The sequence below is a fragment of the Scleropages formosus genome, chromosome 14 (genome assembly GCF_900964775.1).
Source record: "Scleropages formosus chromosome 14, fSclFor1.1, whole genome shotgun sequence".
NCBI classification, from domain to species: Eukaryota; Metazoa; Chordata; class Actinopteri; order Osteoglossiformes; family Osteoglossidae; genus Scleropages; species Scleropages formosus.
In genome coordinates this window covers 10750509-10768116 of record NC_041819.1, presented here as the reverse complement: position 1 = coordinate 10768116, position 17608 = coordinate 10750509, and the positions used below count along the sequence as shown (strand labels likewise).

The 17608-nt window shown below is 40.2% G+C and overlaps 1 protein-coding gene across 1 annotated transcript in view; it reads right to left on the bottom strand.

The window, feature by feature from the left end:
- Positions 1 to 17608, bottom strand: part of LOC108920479 (interleukin-1 receptor accessory protein-like 1) — a 238701-nt gene that overhangs the window by 62542 nt on the left and 158551 nt on the right. Inside the window, exon 6 of the mRNA XM_029258069.1 lies at positions 14612 to 14686. Coding sequence (XP_029113902.1) covers positions 14612 to 14686 — 75 coding nt within the window. The remainder of the gene's footprint in view (positions 1 to 14611; positions 14687 to 17608) is intronic.

Here is a 17608-nt window from a genome sequence, read left to right as displayed (position 1 = left end):
ATACAGTTTTGATCTCCATAGCAACGACTGCTGTACCAGGAAAAAGTGGCATGGATTGATAACATAACCAAAAGAATACTTGGCTTGGTTGCAGCAACACAAGTTGACAGCAGTTGCTCATACAGGTGATTTCTGAATCTGTACCCCGACCATACGTGGTATGGAAGTCAACCTTTCTAGTACATGCACTGTATATGGCAATGAATTCCCAGTGTTAATGGAAACACTGTACAATTATAGTTGCATCAAACCAATTATCTCTCAGCGATAATTTAACTTTCACTCTTTATTTTCAACCTTGACTGACTGATAGCATAACAAATAGTTTTGTGAAAAGAGGAAAAATTTGAGTAATATGACCTTGCCACACTGTCAATAAAAATTACATTAAAAAGTTGCAGTCTCAACATAAAGGGCCGTCTGGATAATACATGTTCTTAAATACAAGGGGAGGGGGGAAACCAAGGGAGCCATGTCTCTCATCTGTGGACAGAGTTAGAGAGAGTTAGAGAGAGTTAGAATGAGAGTCTGAAGACTTTCAGTACGACCTGGAACAGCCGGCTTTATTATGCTGAACGGAGCTAAGATGGAAATTAACCTGACACTCGGACCACACCGGACCATTTTCAAACTGGACTTCGACTGACAAGAAACTGGGACTGGTAATAAAAACTTAAAGACCTGCCTCAGCGTTCTTCCAGCTCATCACACACGTGCACACAGCTTTCCCCTGCTGTTGTTCCTGACCTCTCATGCACCCGCGCGCTGAGGCACACATCCATAATGCAGCAGGCGTTTCAGGGAGCAGCGCCCCGTTCGTGTGCTGTGGGGTTCACCGCATGAGGGGAGATCGAAGCCAGACAGGAGACAAGGCGCAGCAACGAGGACAGACACAGCAGGAGCAGACGGTGGACAAAGGAGACGCACGCAAGACTCTGTTTGGGGGAGGCAGACGTGAGCGGGAACTAGACCGCCAAGGGAAAACAACGTCTTCGCTCTGGTTTAAGGAAACCAGAAAGTAGGACAGGTAAACTCTGGTTCAGATTTTAAAACAAAAAAGTTGCTAAAACACAAAAGATGCTTTCAGTGGGAATATAGACATATATATATATATTGCACAATTTTATAAAAAAAATGTGACATGCTGGAGTGTGTCTGACTTGGGAACAATGAAATGGGGGAACTTAGAAATCTATTTCAGGACTGTTTTCAGTCAGACATATAACAATACATTACATTTGGTGGACACAGGGAATTAGCAGTTCAGCAGTAAGACGAGTTGCAGCCTTTCAAACACGAAAGCCCGATATTATACAGTACACTACAGTAGAATTAAACTGGCAAAACATGTCTCTGCCCCGCAGCTATTTATAATCTCCTTCTGCGGTCTTTATTATTAGTACCTTTGTGTAACTGGATGAATCCATCCATGCTCAGGTAACCAGCCTAAAGACAGCTGAGAGGGGTTTGCTGCTTACTACTTTCCCAGCAAGAGTAAATCGATAATAAAATATTTGACCGAAGAGATATATCATGCAATAGATTTTATACATGACATAATTTATAAATATGAAGCAACATTTTTTGCATTTTTCTCACTAGAAAAAAAAAGGAGATTTTTTTCAGGAATAAAGAAAAAGCTACATAAGAACTTAAGGAAGGCTGGACTCCGGTGTCACGAGTGTCCACTGAAGCAGCAAAGGATGTGACCTGACCTCACATCCCATGGCTTATCATAAGAGCATCACATTGGCCACCAGCAGAAATACAGTAGAGCACATTAGAACGAGAAGGCTGAAGAACAAATGACGAAATGTGCGTATGTGTGCAAAGGAAAGAACGAGAGAGAGCTCTCCTAAGGAGCTGAGTGGAAGAGGGTAACCACTGCTGTGTGCTCCTCCTGAATAATGTAGCCCAGCTATGCAAGGCTGACAGAGAGCTCCTGAGGCTATAAAACTAAAACAGGAGAGGGAGGAAAAACTTAAAAGTTGGTGGAAAATTGATCCTTGTGCTGGTGCAGCAGATGGAGGAAAAAGGTGACTGCTGCATTACCACTCCAGTTTGAAGAATACCTGCACAACAGCTCCATGTCTTATTGATGCTGTCATGGTGATTTGCACTAATAGTGCAGAAAAGGTCTTTCAAAACCTAGACCTCAGTCAGTGCTCTGACATAATCTTTACTTGACTTTATTGACTGGTTCTAATTGTGTACTGAAGTCCAGCCAGGTAAAGGAATTAGTTATATCTGAAAAATTTGCAGCTAAGCAAACCCCAACTCATTTAAAAGAAAAAAAAAATCTTATTTGAAAATGAGTACCAGTTTCATATACATTAAGGTTTGGAGGGTTGTTATGGGCACAATAAAACTGCTAGTTACAGCAGAGCGGCAGCAGCTGCAAACAGACCCATCCCCCAAAGATGTGCACACAATCATGACAGAGCCTGTTTGCGAGCGGATCTGCTCCTGGCGGGGAAAAATGGTGAAACACCAAAGACATTCCCATCAGAGGGCAGTACAGACCAGGAAATGACATGGTGCAGTGAAGCCTTCCCGGTTCAATTTGAATGACAGGTGAAACTATGCGCACTTCCATTTTCGCTCCTCCGTATGAGATGCTGGACCTTCTCCTTGGGGCAGGGCCATGCTTTCCTCATCCGAAATGAAATGAGCACAGGGCGCTATGCCTGCGAAATTAGAATTTACACAAATATCTACATTTACTTTATACTTGCGTGAGACGCCATTGCAGCGGGTAACACTGCTGTCTCGGAGCAGCTGAGTTGTTCAGGGATGGGTTCCAATCCAGCTTGGTCTGTGTTGTTCGTATGTTTTCCCTGTGTACTGAGTTTTCTACCACAGTTCAAAGACACATAATTCAGCTGAACTCACACACTGTCTGAAACCTCTTATCCCAAGCAGGGTCACAGCAAACCGGAGCCTAACCTGGCAACACAGGGCGCAAGGCTGGAGGGGGAGGGGGAAACACCCAGGACAGGACGCCAGTCCATCGCAAGGCACCCCAAGCGGGACTCCAACCCTAAACCCACCAGAGAGCAGCACAGGCCAAATCCGCAACGCCACCGCATCTCCACTCAGGTGAACTGATGACTCTAAATTGCTCATAGTGGGTGAATGTGTGTGTAGCTACCCTCCACTGAACTGGAATCCGATACAGCATGCGTTCAACTTAACCTTGCGTGCTTTGTTTCTAGGATAGGTTTCAGAACATCGAGCCCGACTTGAATACACAGTTAAGGATAGTGAGTGAGTACTGTACATTTGCATGAATTATCAGTTGATTTAACTTCATTCTGGAAGTATAATCTAGATAAAATGATCACAAGAATCCAAATGCATGCAGTTCCCCTCACTAATTCAGGTGTGCACTGGTCAGTTCGGGGACTCCCAGACTGCTGCTGCTGATGCTGATTGGGTGGTTTTCACTTGAGAAGAACTCTAGTGATGACTCTCCTGCAGACAGACAGTCGGCAGACTGCAGGCGCCGCAGGTGGCCCCGCCTACACAACCCACAGAGCACAGCTACTCTGAGTCCCCAGCTTCACCACGGAGACAGAGCATTCCTGCGGTTGCTTCTGTCAATAACTGTTGCGGAAGAAATGCAGCTTGACAGCTGAGATTATTAATGGGGGGCACAAGCTCTCTCACACTGCCTGTTAATTCACTTTTCTACTTCTCTATCAGAGGGGGGCTGAAAATACTCTAATCTTACAACCTTGAAGAACTGCATTTCACATCAAACTTCTTCTCTGGTCCCCCTCATCAGAAAATGAATCACAGAGCCCAGACTGCCAAACCTAAAGCGGTGTCCACCTTGCGTGTGCCAACATCAACATGGCTTTGTTACCCACAACCTCATTAATAGAAGGTCTAATCAAAATACAGTTATTCATAAATAAAAGCGCAAAGTATTTCCACATCTGTGGCTTTGAAATTCTAAGACGTGTAGATGTGGGTTAGGGATAGGAAATGAGAATAGAGGCTTTGTCTTTCCACCTTTTACTGATTTCTCCTTTTATTCACATATCATTAATTCAGCTGCTAATCTAAGACTTCACAGGAAAAAATGCCACTTGCTTCTCTGTCCTATAAGAGTGGGAAAGTCACCGTTGTGAAATTAACATGAAAGTGTGGTGATTGATTTAAAATGTAGTTACAGTAAGTTGAATTCCTATACTTCTCAAGTATATTGTTTAGGAACATGTGAAAGGGTTTGATCAGCTGGAAACAAAAATACTCAGTTTTCAATTATCAGCTGACAGCCTCTCAGTACATTAAGGACCATACATTTCAAAATACTGTGCTACAGAATGTTACATTTTCGCTTTCACTTTTCATGCAGTCTCCATTTCCCACGGTGATTATATAATATTGTCCAGCATTATAACTCATTTGTCATCTATCTGTATGAACTGAAGCATCACTTCTGTTTTTTGCGATTTTAACTTTGACTTTAAATTGTCACTCCACAGATTCCGGTAAAATAAGTGGGTGATACAAGTGGTATTAAACTCCAGAGAATATGTATTTTTACAGACTACCAGTAAACTACAGAATAAGCCTAAAATGTTATGCAAGAACACAAGCTAAAAAAATAATTCTGGTTTGAGGTTATGCATCCATTACAAACAAAGCACTGCCTGAGATCCATCGGAGATGTGAAATTCAGTCAGCGGAGACATAGACATAGCAGAAGTTAATCAATGGGAAGGCTGTACATTCTCCGATATGCTAAGATTTGATGAGATCCTTGCTAATTCCCTAAGTAAAGAAGGTGCCTGACTGCCTGAATGAGTCACTCACTAATCAAAATGCAATTGGGACTGCAGGATACCAGCTCTGCACATCCAACATACTTTCCCATTGAAAGACCAATAGTGAGTATATTTTACTGCACTATTTCAGGTCTGGGAAACCCAGGAAGACACGGTGCACTCAATGAACTACATCTTTCCTTTGTATATTACCTTCTGGCGACATATGATGGACGTACAGCACGAAGCTCGCCAAACATACAAAACGGAGACACGGACAAAGAGAGCAGGCTTTCTTCGGACACATTAACTTTGAAAATTATTTATACTTCACATATCTACAGACCTTATCAACCAGTACACTGGACGAAGAAAAACGCAGCCATGTTAATAAGAGTGACACAACATGAAGATCAAATTTAGTTTAAGTATCACACATTGTTAAATCAAGTTGACCTTTCTAGTATTCCTGTCAAGAAAAACGATGGACATGCCTGGGAACATCCCCCCTCCCATTTAGAGTATTTACTGCCAGCTTTAGATCTTTCCCTTATCCCATGGTAGAGATCCAGTTTTCACGGTGTGCTTATGCTCTGTTGTGATTGGTCGATTGTATGCACTTGCCTGTCATTTGACAGTAAACAGCAGTGGCGGCAGCAGCACAGAAAAGTGGAGCACAGACTGAGCAACTGAGCGTTCATTTGAAGCTTCCCTGTGCTTTCTGGAGAACACACGAAATTGTCCGGGAGCCAACCCAAACCACAGCTGCAAGATGCACTTTTGGAGCTGTGGTTGCTATGGTCAACATGGGGTTATTTAAGTTGAACAGAGCCTCAAAGACCTAAGCTAATGCTCTCACTAAAATACCGAACATGACCTGAAATGACAGTTACAACAGCTAAGGTACAGTACCTTGCTCTCAACCGGGACCAGATGCTACACTTGTATGACAAGACATGCTATATATTATACAATAACTAACCTTACATCATCCCCCCCGAGTTCTTCTGTAGCACTTCCCAGAGACTTACCACACATTTGTGCTGTTTTGCTTTCACCCTAATTTCCTTCCTCCCATACAAGTATTGCCCATTTTGTCCAGCTGTGTAGCTGTTTAGATGCAGTGGATGATTGTGGCATTAGTGAACCAACATCAGGTCTCTCAGACCATGGTAAATCAGTGATTCCTGCAAGCTTAAACATTCTGAGCATATTAGGAATTTGAAGGAACTCTTTGCAAAATACAAGAATGAATACATGAACTACAAGAACCTTGCTGGACCCAATACTTTTCATCTGCCCCTTCTGTGAACTGACTGTTAATACAGATACCATAACTCATTGTAAGCCCTCCATATAAACCAAATACATGTCCAGCCTAATTCAATACATTTTTTTATCCTTTTGAAAGAAAAATAATTGAATTACAGCTTTCAACTACTGATGGTTTGCTAGGTGGACACAGTATACGAAACAACCTCATTAGCATTATTATTATTCTTATTTAAATGTGATATTTGGTTCAATGGCTCAAGTTCAGGGTCGAAGGTTAAAGTTAAGAGCTGTTCTGTTCCATAATCAAATGTAGGGAGTGGGATGTCTAGATCCCCCTAACCGAATCTCCTGAATTAATCTAGTCTCTGAATGTATCTATTCCACAGGGCTCTGCGGGGAGGTTTATCAGCATCTACCAGGAAATCCTAAGTATAAGCAAACATCTAATACTCCAAACCCTGTGAATTTTTCTTGAGAATTACAAATAACTTCTAAATAATGTATTTGGGTTAAAACAATGGTCAATAAGTAACAAAGTACAAACATTTTTACAGATGAAATCACTACGGATAATAGGACTTAGAATACAAGATGCAATATACTAAAAAGTACATTGCTATAAGCAGTCCTATGTAATATCCTTAAATGAATAAACGCATTGATAGCTCCAGGTGCCACTATCCAAACAAATGTGGACAACTCAATTTTTTTTTGACCATTTTATAACTGTGCATCTGCAGAGGCACTGCAGGTTAATTACCACACCCATGGGTACAATAATAGTTGCCCTTCAATGCAACTGAAATTACATGACCAGTTGTGCTACACTGTCATTATCCAGATTACCTTGAACATGTATCTGTGTATTCTGTCTTCCATTGTAGTAAAAGGGGTACTGCAAATGTGCACCAAGAAAGCAGCATTACTGGAGTGCTGTTATACTACAGGAAGTCCTAAAACCCTAGCAACTGCTCACTTAATAATGTTAGTATCTTATCTGAAACAAACTAAGATGAACTGTGACGGATGTAACCCTCCTAGACTAGTGGCCAGTGACTCTCGGTTTGGTTCCGGACTACCATGAGCCAGACAAGGACACATGGTTCACGAAAGCGAGTGAGAACAAGATTAAAAAAAAAAGATTTCAGTAGAGTTCTGAAACATAGTCACTGTAAAAAGTTCTTTAATTTGATCCTATCATTAAATTAGGATTTGAACAGTTCTGGATTCATCTTTGATTGGACATAGAAAAACACAGGAATTTAACAATTTTGGGGACACCTCTTTTTATACATCGAGTTTCGGTGACTCATTTTGAAATATTTAAAGTACAAGTGAGTCTTCACACGTTCAGTAGCACTGTGCAGGGTCTGAGTAGCTCTCCCAGGGATAACACCATCAGAGTGAAGTCCTGTCATCAGCGACCCCCTGCAAGAAAGGAAGTCACGCAAAGTGCTGAATGGATGATTGGTTTCTGGAAACAGAAAACCTCACCAGGGACCGAACTGGTACGGCACTCTCTTAGTGACTCTTTACATGTTTTTTTTCTTCCTTAGTGCTAGTGTGACGAGGCAGAAGGGAGGAACAGGTTAACTTCATGTGTTGTTGACCACTGAAAACCAGGTATTAGGACTGGACCGTATAATATCATTTTACCTTTTTTCCTCCTTTTCCCTTTCTTTACGTTAAAGTGTCAACAAGCGCATGCTGCTTTGGTGTCATATCTGAACAGTATGTAGGAAGGAGGGCCCAGACAAGGAGAGTGCGAAGAAGCCAGGAGCAATGCTGCTCTGGTAACCTCATTTTGGGAGCTGGTGGCCTGTGTCACAGACGGCATTTCTGCGTATGACTGGTCAGTGTTTACAGCCAATGGCAGGGCGCCCTTCAGGCTGCTGGCTCCAAACCCCAACTCTTATCCCCGTAAACCAGGACCTTGCATATGGTGCAGGGAGGCAATTTTAGTTGCCAAAAGCTATAGCCCCTGCTGATGGAAAATATGCATAGTATATGAAACTACATATTTTCATGTTCTATACAAAAGAACCGTTGATAGGACTGCGGCATGTGTTTATAGGAATGACAGTGCTTAACTTGAATCTCCTTTGAACGTATAGATAAGGAAAAAAATTAAGCATAACTTTAGGACAAATGGACAAATAGAGAAGGGGGCCTCCGAGCACCAGAATAAGAGATTGGGACACAACAAGCCATCAGCTTATACACACAAAAAAAAAAATATGCAGAAAGGCTCCATTCCTAGCTTATAAGTAACAATACTGCAGGGGTTGAGTAACGGCATTCTGCACTCCAGCAAAGAAGCTGGCAGTAAGACCGAAGCTGAACATAGTTTTATTATTTGCAGCTATTATTACTGTGAGTGCACTAGCTACTCAAACAGGGAAAGCAGAGCAGGGTAAGCTGGCAGTCTTTTGTAGAGTTCTGTAACACCGCAACCTCCCCAGGGTCCAGACTATAATTCAGTTGGCCCGTTCCCTGACCCAGGTGCTCTGGAAGGGAACAGGTCCAAAGCCAAACCAGTGTGGTGACCTGCTTTACCGCTCAGGCCCCAAGACAGCGTAACTGAAGAAAAAGGTGGACGTGACAGACCTTCTGCAGAACCAGAGTGAGTGGCCTACAGCTGGGCTGCTGCAGTATAATTAAAATAATTTATCACAGAACCATGCTTTTAGACTTGATAGCCTGTAACATCGCAGTGCACAAGGTTATTAGTATGACAAAGGAAAGCGTGACAAAGGTCATTAGAGGAGAATGTGTGGAAGGTAGATGATAACAGTCAAATGACCTTAAAAATTAGGTTTTCCTTCTTTGTAGGTGCACTGTGTGGCTTGCCGTTACATGACAGCAGAAGTGGAAAAAAAAACTGTCTTCAAGGCAAACAGTTACGTTTATAGATTCCGTACCTTGCAGTACGGTTATTTTTAAGAATTTAATAAGTGCTATAATTAATTTTGCATTGATGTCTATTTGTAAAAGAAACTTTGTTACCTTTTCAAAATAGTCCATTTCATAAGCGCTATTAGCATTTGTAAATGACCGATAAGGTCTTAAATTTATGGCTCTTCAAAGAATTTTATTCTCATTTAGTAAGAAATGAAGACTCAAGGAAGACTTAAAAGATGTCAACTTGACAGTAAAACACAGTCCCTGTCCAGACTGCCAGAAACATGTGCTATTCCATTTATAAGTCAGCAGCCAAAAACCATAAAAGCACTCATGAGCTAAATGTTTGTTACCATGAACAGGGGCAGGAATGTTTAAATTATTAATAGAATATGTTCAGCAGAGACCATGAATAAGATTTGTTTAATTCATTTGCCCGTTTGATCTCTCGGTGAGATCCCAGATAAGCTGCCTGCCTTCTTCCTTGCATTGCGTCACATTCATTTGTTGTCTATAGAAGTGAGGACTCATACAGAGCACACATGCAGCGATTCTCCTTGGCCTCGTGAATGCCTGGAAGCTGCGGGGTGGGATCTCCTCAACACTGCTATCATTACTACTTAAGTTCTGTTATGCACAAAAATGGAATGCTGAATATTGAATATGCCGTGTTACAGGAAACCAGACAGAAAGGAAAAAAAAGGGAGCTGTGATACTCCTAAATTATTTAACTTCCTTGATACAGGGGCTGGACAAGAAGATAGTGGAGAAGACAGATTTCAGGAATGTTAAATAGATTGACAAAGAGTTCTGCAAATAGATGTTAATGTAGTCTTCGAATAAGGGCATCACTCCTACATTCTTATAGCAGTAATCTTTAAGGTATTGGAGCATTATGAAGAGATGGACTAGTTTAATCAAACTTAACTTTCCATATCTTGGATTGATTATATTTTAATTTTGGAACATTGACACGGACTCAGCTCACCATATTGATTCTGGTGTGACTACCCTGGATAGGTAACAGAGCAAGTTAAGGCTGTGCCTGAACTAAAGAGACTTATGGTTTAACAAAACCAGTTTTGAGAAAAACTCACCAAAAAGTATGGGCCTGTACCTACTATGTAAGTGCTGATATGATTCCTCTGTCTATCAAGTAGACTACTCTTCATTAAGAACAATATGACTTCCATATGGAAACAAACCCAAACAAAGACTAAATTTGCAATGAAGAGTAGAACAAAGTGCGCATCAAACCTGGATCGATCTTAAACTGATCCAAAAACCACACGCATCACTCAGATCAATAGAAACCTCATCAGTGAGTCTCCACTGTGCAATCAAGGGAGAGAAAGCGTATGTTGTGGATGAAACATATTTAATGATAGATATGTACAATATGAAAAGGACTGAAAAGAAATAGTGGTATTAAACAATAAGCAAATACACAAGTTGCTGGATATATTGAAGTAAGAATTTGTATCTGGTGTGGCTACAAAGTTTCAGATGTAAAAAGACATTCCAGAACCACCAGGATGTAATCTGAGAACAACTCCTTGAGAGGTTTCAGACTTAACCTAACATAGTAGAAGCAAATAAAATAGTATTTGACTTCAAATCAGTGTGACTTTGAAGTATGTCCATGTCCTGGAGGAACTAAAGACTGACTGCATTTAAAAAAGACACAGGAACAATTAGGTAATTGTGTCATAGCCTTATTACTTTTAATGAAAAAAAGTACCAAAACTTGTTCTGTTAATTATGAAATACTTCCCCCCACATCATTCTATTGATTAATATTATAGATCTGCTGAATTTCACTGCCTTTCCATGCCCAAAGAAATGTGCTTTTCCTGAACAGATCATGAACCAAATTCCACCATTTCCATTTCATGACCACATTTTGTTCTTTTGTTAACATATCTACAATTCTCCATTAGTTAGGCAAATGTTTTTCTTCAGAAGAGGTTTTGGGTGAGCATTCCAACGTGAGATCTTTTCCTGTTGCCATATGTGTCAAGAATCTCAAAGTGAACATGTTCAGAGTTACATGGACATTGTGTTGTGTCCGATACTCCTGCCACCACTGGAAAGCTGTGTTGACAAGAAGTCATACAGGTGGCAGTAAGGAGAGACATTGTCAATGTTTTCAAGGGATGAGTAAAGACAAAGATCTGTCCAAATCTGTAAACAGGACTCCCCAAGAACCTGGAGGCGAGTAATACAGTGAACTTGAGAAAGACACAGAGGAGGAGCTCAGGAGGCCAGAAAGTCTGTTCAGGAGGGCTAAAGAAGTGAGCGAGCTGCTATGAAAACCCATCCAATTATTTACACCTAATGAAAATACTTTTTGTATTTCCTTACCTAGAGGCAGCCTTAGGGTAAGCAGACAGCTTCTTTATACTTTGAAGCTCAAGCATTTGGATTGTGGTAGTTGCCACTTTCTCCATCAGGAGCCAAATGGACCCGATGCAGCTGGATAGGATATCATGGCTAACCCTTTCTACCAGTTATTTCCAACCTTGCCAAGGGCTGCACCTGTGCATTCGTATGTAAATTGTATTGTTTTCACTCAGTTTTGGCCTACAGAGGCCAAGAATAAATTTATTCCATTTTGTTTGCCCAGCTTCTGTCTAAGTCTTATATCAAATCAAAATGAACTACTACGGCAAAAAGACAGAACTCACACTGAGTTTACTTCCCACCTCTAGGGTTGCCAAACATGGATTCTAATTCCACCCTGACACCAATGACACCTATCTGCTGGAGATAAGGGGGGCGTGGTGGTGCAGCGGGTTGGACCGGGTCCTGCTCTCCAGTGGGTCTGGGGTTCGAGTCCCACTTGGGGTTCCTTGTGACGGACTGGCGTCCCGTCCTGGGTGTGTCCCCTCCCCCTCTGGCCTTACGCCCTGTGTTGCCGGGTTAGGCTCCGGTTCCCCGTGACCCCGTCTGGGACAAGCGGTTCAGGAAATGTGTGTGTGTGCTGGAGATAGCTGCATGAGAGATCTGAATCTTGACCTTCCAAAAGGAATGTAGCAGTCCAAACCTTCTGGCATCAATACCAGTAGACCTTGCACCAGTACAAAGTTTTCATAGTCAAATTCAAAGCCATACAACATTACCTTGCCAACCATTTTTGGTATAATTCTTTCACTGAGAGGAAAGATTGAAACAGTTGTGACAAAAACATTTTTTCAATTTCATAATTTCTGAAAAAGAGAAAAGACCAATGCTTAAGAAAGAAAATGGGGCACTGTTGCATCTCCAAAGAAACTGTTGCTTCTCTTCATCCACTGCAACTGAACTTACTTTCCAAGACATTGTAGAACAGTACTACTACTACTAACAACTTGTGGGAGCAAACACTGGCTACAGTGCCCAGCAGGAGCACATATTTAAGTCTCTGCTGGCTGATTGCAGCAAAGTGCCTGACTGCCTTCCTGGGAGCTACATTATTTTTTTCAGCAGAATGCTTGACAAACAATTACAAAGCACCTTTGGTATATAACACATGACTTCACATTCAAGTAAGAAAAATGCTAGGATAAATTAAAAAAAATTTTAAAAAATACACTCAATACTTACACCCTATAATCTATGGCCAGAGTCAAAAATATGGGCAGGAGTCAGGGGCAAAACAGAATGTTTTCCAACAAAACCAGCTTTAATTTTACACCAGAAATGCCTCCAAGCAGTTCCTTTCAAAGTCCTCAGGCCAGCTGCTTTTCTGGTCCTTGCAATGGGCCCTTAAGTGGCCACAGCTGGCAATCATTATTCAGTTAAGGCAGGGGCGAGTCACTGAGAGCTGTTTATCCAGCAAATCCCACCTCCTGCCCCAGGCCATACCACCCACGAGCTCACCATCGGAAAGGCTTCAATGGTTCATTTATTCGTACGCATAGGAATGAACACTGAATATGAAGCAGCACAAAAGTATTTCATCACCTCCAGAAGCTTTCTAGGGCCTATGTTGAAAAGCTGATCAAAAATGTTCTAATTACATTCCTTTATTTTACATAAGATTTGGAACTATTAGAAAAATGCTTACAAAGGTTTGCATTGAACCGACCTTCTCTATGTCTTGGCCAAACTGTTTAGAAAAATTAGATTTGAGCCCTCTGTCTTCCACTTCATTTATTCTTGATGTTAGAAGTTTTTGCTTTTCTGCTGTTCGAAGAACTATTACCAAGTGTATGAATTGATGACTCCACATCAGCTGGTGTTTTCATCAAGAATGAAATACAGCTTGTACAAATGGAGTCCATAGTCAGTCAGATAGGTGTAAAAAGACAGGAGAGAGAAGAACTACAAACAGCTGTAAGAGTAACTATCAAAATATGCACCTGTTGTTCTGCTAGTAGATTTAACTGATGTTTAGCTTCAGCTAAATTTTATGGCTTATTTAGCTGGCTCCCTTCATTCCTCACATTGCTCTTTCGAGATTTATAAATATACATCTCTACCATCATACATATTAAACGTTAGCTGAAACAATTTATATTTCCACATAAGTATAAATTTTTATTGAATAAAAAACTTTTCGTAGTCCAAATATAAGTGTGCTGGATTTGGTTTTTCAACAGTAACAAGAAACTGTCAGACTATCTGAAGTAAAGGTGGAACAAAGTCAAATCAGGAAAACATCAAACAATTGACTATTTATTTGCCCCTATGCTGAATATTGAACTGTATACAATAAATTTTAAAAAATGATAGCAACAACAACAGCAGCAATAATAATAATAAGAATAATAATAATAATAGCCTCCAATTTATTATTCTTTGAGTTTTCTAAGCAAACTTTTCATTAAGCTGAAAAAAGAAACAACGCTGGAGGACGAAGTTCAAGGAAATCTGATGAAGTCTGTTTCATTGCTCATCAGCAGGACTTGGTTTCATGCTGTGCCACCTGTCCATCTTTATTTCACACCACCTCAGCTTCTCATGCTATAGCACCAATAAGAGGTGTGATGAACTGCAGATTTCAGCTAATTTTATACTGGGGAATAACAGTAATGGATATTTATCTTCATGGCTCAATTTCTAAGCAATTCCCACTTTTATAAAGGTATTGTTGGATTGTAGTTCCTGTGATCACAAAACTAAAGTTGTTGTTAAACTAAAGTGATGTTAGATTTTAGTAATTGTTTAGTATGCAAATATTGCACTGTAACCCAGTTATGTTTTTCTGAAATATTTAGGGCTTTATCTTGCCAAAAACAATTACTTGGCATGCACTATTTATATTAGTATTAAGTTTTAATTTTTCTTTATATGATGACAGCTAAGTAAAGCATAAGCTGTACCTGGGAATGACATGTTAACATCTGACTTTTTTAAAATCACAATTCTTAAACATGACTTGACAAGCAATGTGACCACTTTGTATTGTCTTTGTAATACCATTCGCCTATAATTACTTTATTATGAAAGACTTCATAACCCAAGCTGTTATTCTCTTGAATGCTGTTACTGAAGTTCAGCTTAAAATGCTGTCTTCCCCATTATCTCCTGTCAAGCTTGCTTTTTGAAACATTTTTAGATGAATTGCCAAGAGGTCATATTCCATGTATTCTCTTGAAATCACCAAATAAAATTTAAGGAAAGGCCAAAACCAACAGACTGAGGGTCAAAGCAAATACAGAAAACCATCATCTTACCGATCTGCAACTCCATAGCGGTCAGCTGGTTCTCTGAAGGATAAAGGATCTTAGGGGGCTTGTCAGTCAAAGGAGCTGAACAAGATGAGAGAGAGAGAGAGAGAGAGAGAGAGAGAGAGAGAGAGAGAGAGAGAGAGAGAGAGAGAGAAAAACCCTTAGATAAATTTCATAGTAACATCATCCGGTTGGCAAAAAAATCGGAACACTAGTATGTAGCGACAAAAGTGCACAACAGATTCAAAGCCAAGGGATGTCTTGATTAATGTGTGGAAAAATTTGTTCCCTTTTCCAGGTGGAGTCAGTAACACTGATTAACCAGAGTATGGGAAAGGACCTGTGAACTAGAGGTGGCCACACATCTCAACGGTCAGTGTGAGACTTTAAAAAAAGCCCTTACGTCCCCTTTCATTCTGTTGTTTTGCGATGCCCCTTACTGAAACCAGAAGGTGACGGCTTCTGTTTGCCTAGAGCACACAGTGATGCAAGAAAGGAAAGAATCCAGGCCATCTTCAAGCCTGACAGGCCTTAAACCAGAGTAAAGCTGCAGCAGCAGGTGATGGCTACACCATCAAGGAACCAATCCAAAATGGTACTCAAACCCAGAAAACTCATCAAGTGCAAAAGAACAGACAACAACAAAATAACAATAGCCCTGTCTGGCCATGTTCAATTTCTTCACGTACTCAGAGTCCCCTATGAAACTGGGAGCTGGGGCCAAGAGTGAAGAAAAGCCAAGGCACACAGCTTGTGTAATGCCGACACTAAAGTAAACACAGTAAAGTAGCGCAGGGTAGGTTATTGCTTTGCTCCTCTCCCACGCTGAGGCATTAAAGCGCTTCCAAACTTTGTATGACAGCCATTTCGCCATAACTAAGAGCTTCAGTACCTTGGGGTCCAGACGCTAAAGCGATTAAGATGAGAAGGAAGCCGCAAAGCAAGTTTAGATTCAGGATTTAGGATCAGGCGAGGTTTGCTACATTTAGTGCGCTGTGTGGGCCCTGGATCTGTACCAACAAATGCATGAAAACCACTTTAGCTTTTTATGAAGTTCACCCTTTGTTTAAAGTCATTATGACATCCACAGACAACTTTTCAAGTAATCCATCTTAGTTCTCATTGCATTATTCATGTCAAAATGGAAAAAATTCGACCGAGCGAAATGGGCTGGAAGCAGACCTTCAAAACATCACACCCCTGAAACGTAACTTCATAGCCCTGGGAGGATACGGACATACAGAGGAGAATTTTCATAAATGATAAAAATGGTGAAGACAGCACAGGGTTGATGAATTCAGCTCTTGATGGAGTGGGCCCATCGGTGAAGAGACTGCAAAACCACACAGAAGTAAGTGAACCACTGGGTAACATGGACCGCTGTGTATTGTGATATTTCTGCAAAGTAACACACTTGCATCATATCTATTGAATAAAAGACACAATTGCATGCAAAAATTGTGTTAAAACAAACATATATGTCATTCCCATATGTCTGAGCCCAAAATATGACTCATTGTGTATATATAATTTAATTTATATTTATTGTATATGTATCTCAATTAATTTTTCTCATTTTTATGAAAGGTGCCAATACTTTGTTAGTTAATTACATTTTATTAAATTTTCAAATTAAAACCCGTGAATGAGGTGGCAATAATCATATCATGGACATTCTCCAGACAGAACTTTCTAGTCCAGTCTGAATTAGATTTCACAGTTCTTACGAGAGCAATTGATATGTAAATCTGCGGTTTTTGACTCCTGCAAACACAATTGTTGTCGAAACTACATCTGGGTCACAATGTGATCACAATATTGATGCCTGACAATGCTTGACAGATACGAACAAAAGTCAATCCTAAGGAATTTTAAGATCACAAGCCAACTAAAACAGAACATTGGTCTTGTGTCAGTCTGCTATCTACAGTTAATGTAAACCACAGAAAAATGAATGGAAACTTAACCTATAGCAGGCTAAATTTCGTACCAGAACTAGTCAATTAAAAATGATGTGCAGCCAGTCAGATCCACAAATGTAGAACATTCCTTGCGTATTCTAGAAGGAGCCATACGAGACATCGAATCCAAAACAAAACATGTTTTTCTAATTTCCCCAAAGGCTTAACCTTAAATTATGCTTTAAATGCTTTTTTATGGTTTCTTTGTGTGTGTGTGTGTGTGAGAGAATTATGCAATGATTTTGTATTTTAAAACAAGTTGAACATACTTATAGCCAGTGGCTTGCAAGGTATTGGAAGGAACAAAGCAATTTTAGTGATAGTACTTAGCGGCGTTAGAGTGAAAGTCAGATTTAAAAACAAGTTTTGAGTATTGTTAAATAAAAAAAAGGGGAAAATGAAGAGGTAAGTTTTATGTCCTGTCTGATACCAGTTTATTGCTGTGAATTTGGTTTTGTTCCATTTATACTGCTACTTTTTTATCACCTCATCCATATAAAAATTACATAAGATCTGTGGATGGATGTCTTTTTTTAACAATAACAGATGAAGATTTAAACCTGTTTTTCAAATTCTATGCCTTCTTCATAGTGATGTAGGAAAATAATTCAGAACGGTAAAAAGCAAAATGTGCTTTCTGCGAATATCCCAATTTAGTTCCACAGTGTACGGCAGCCGTAATTAAGCAGCTGCTAAAGTACACATGATCTGCACTTAGGGCAGCTTGTTATTATTACTCTTTAATTAGTTCTCTCCTTCATACTGTCATCATAAAGTTCTTACGTCTCAATTCCTAATTAAACGCGTTAAGGCACTCCTGACTACAGGGAAACTTTGAAATACATTATGGAAATTGTTAAATACAACTTACTAATCAGAGAAAAAGCACAATTAAATGGTGCCCCATTTCTGTTTACACAACAAGTCTGCAATGAAGATAGAGACATCATCACTCCAACAGAACATTGATTTCTTAAATAATAACACCTCTCTGTTAATTTGTATTAGAAGAAATAATCTTCAGAACACCTTGAGGGATATC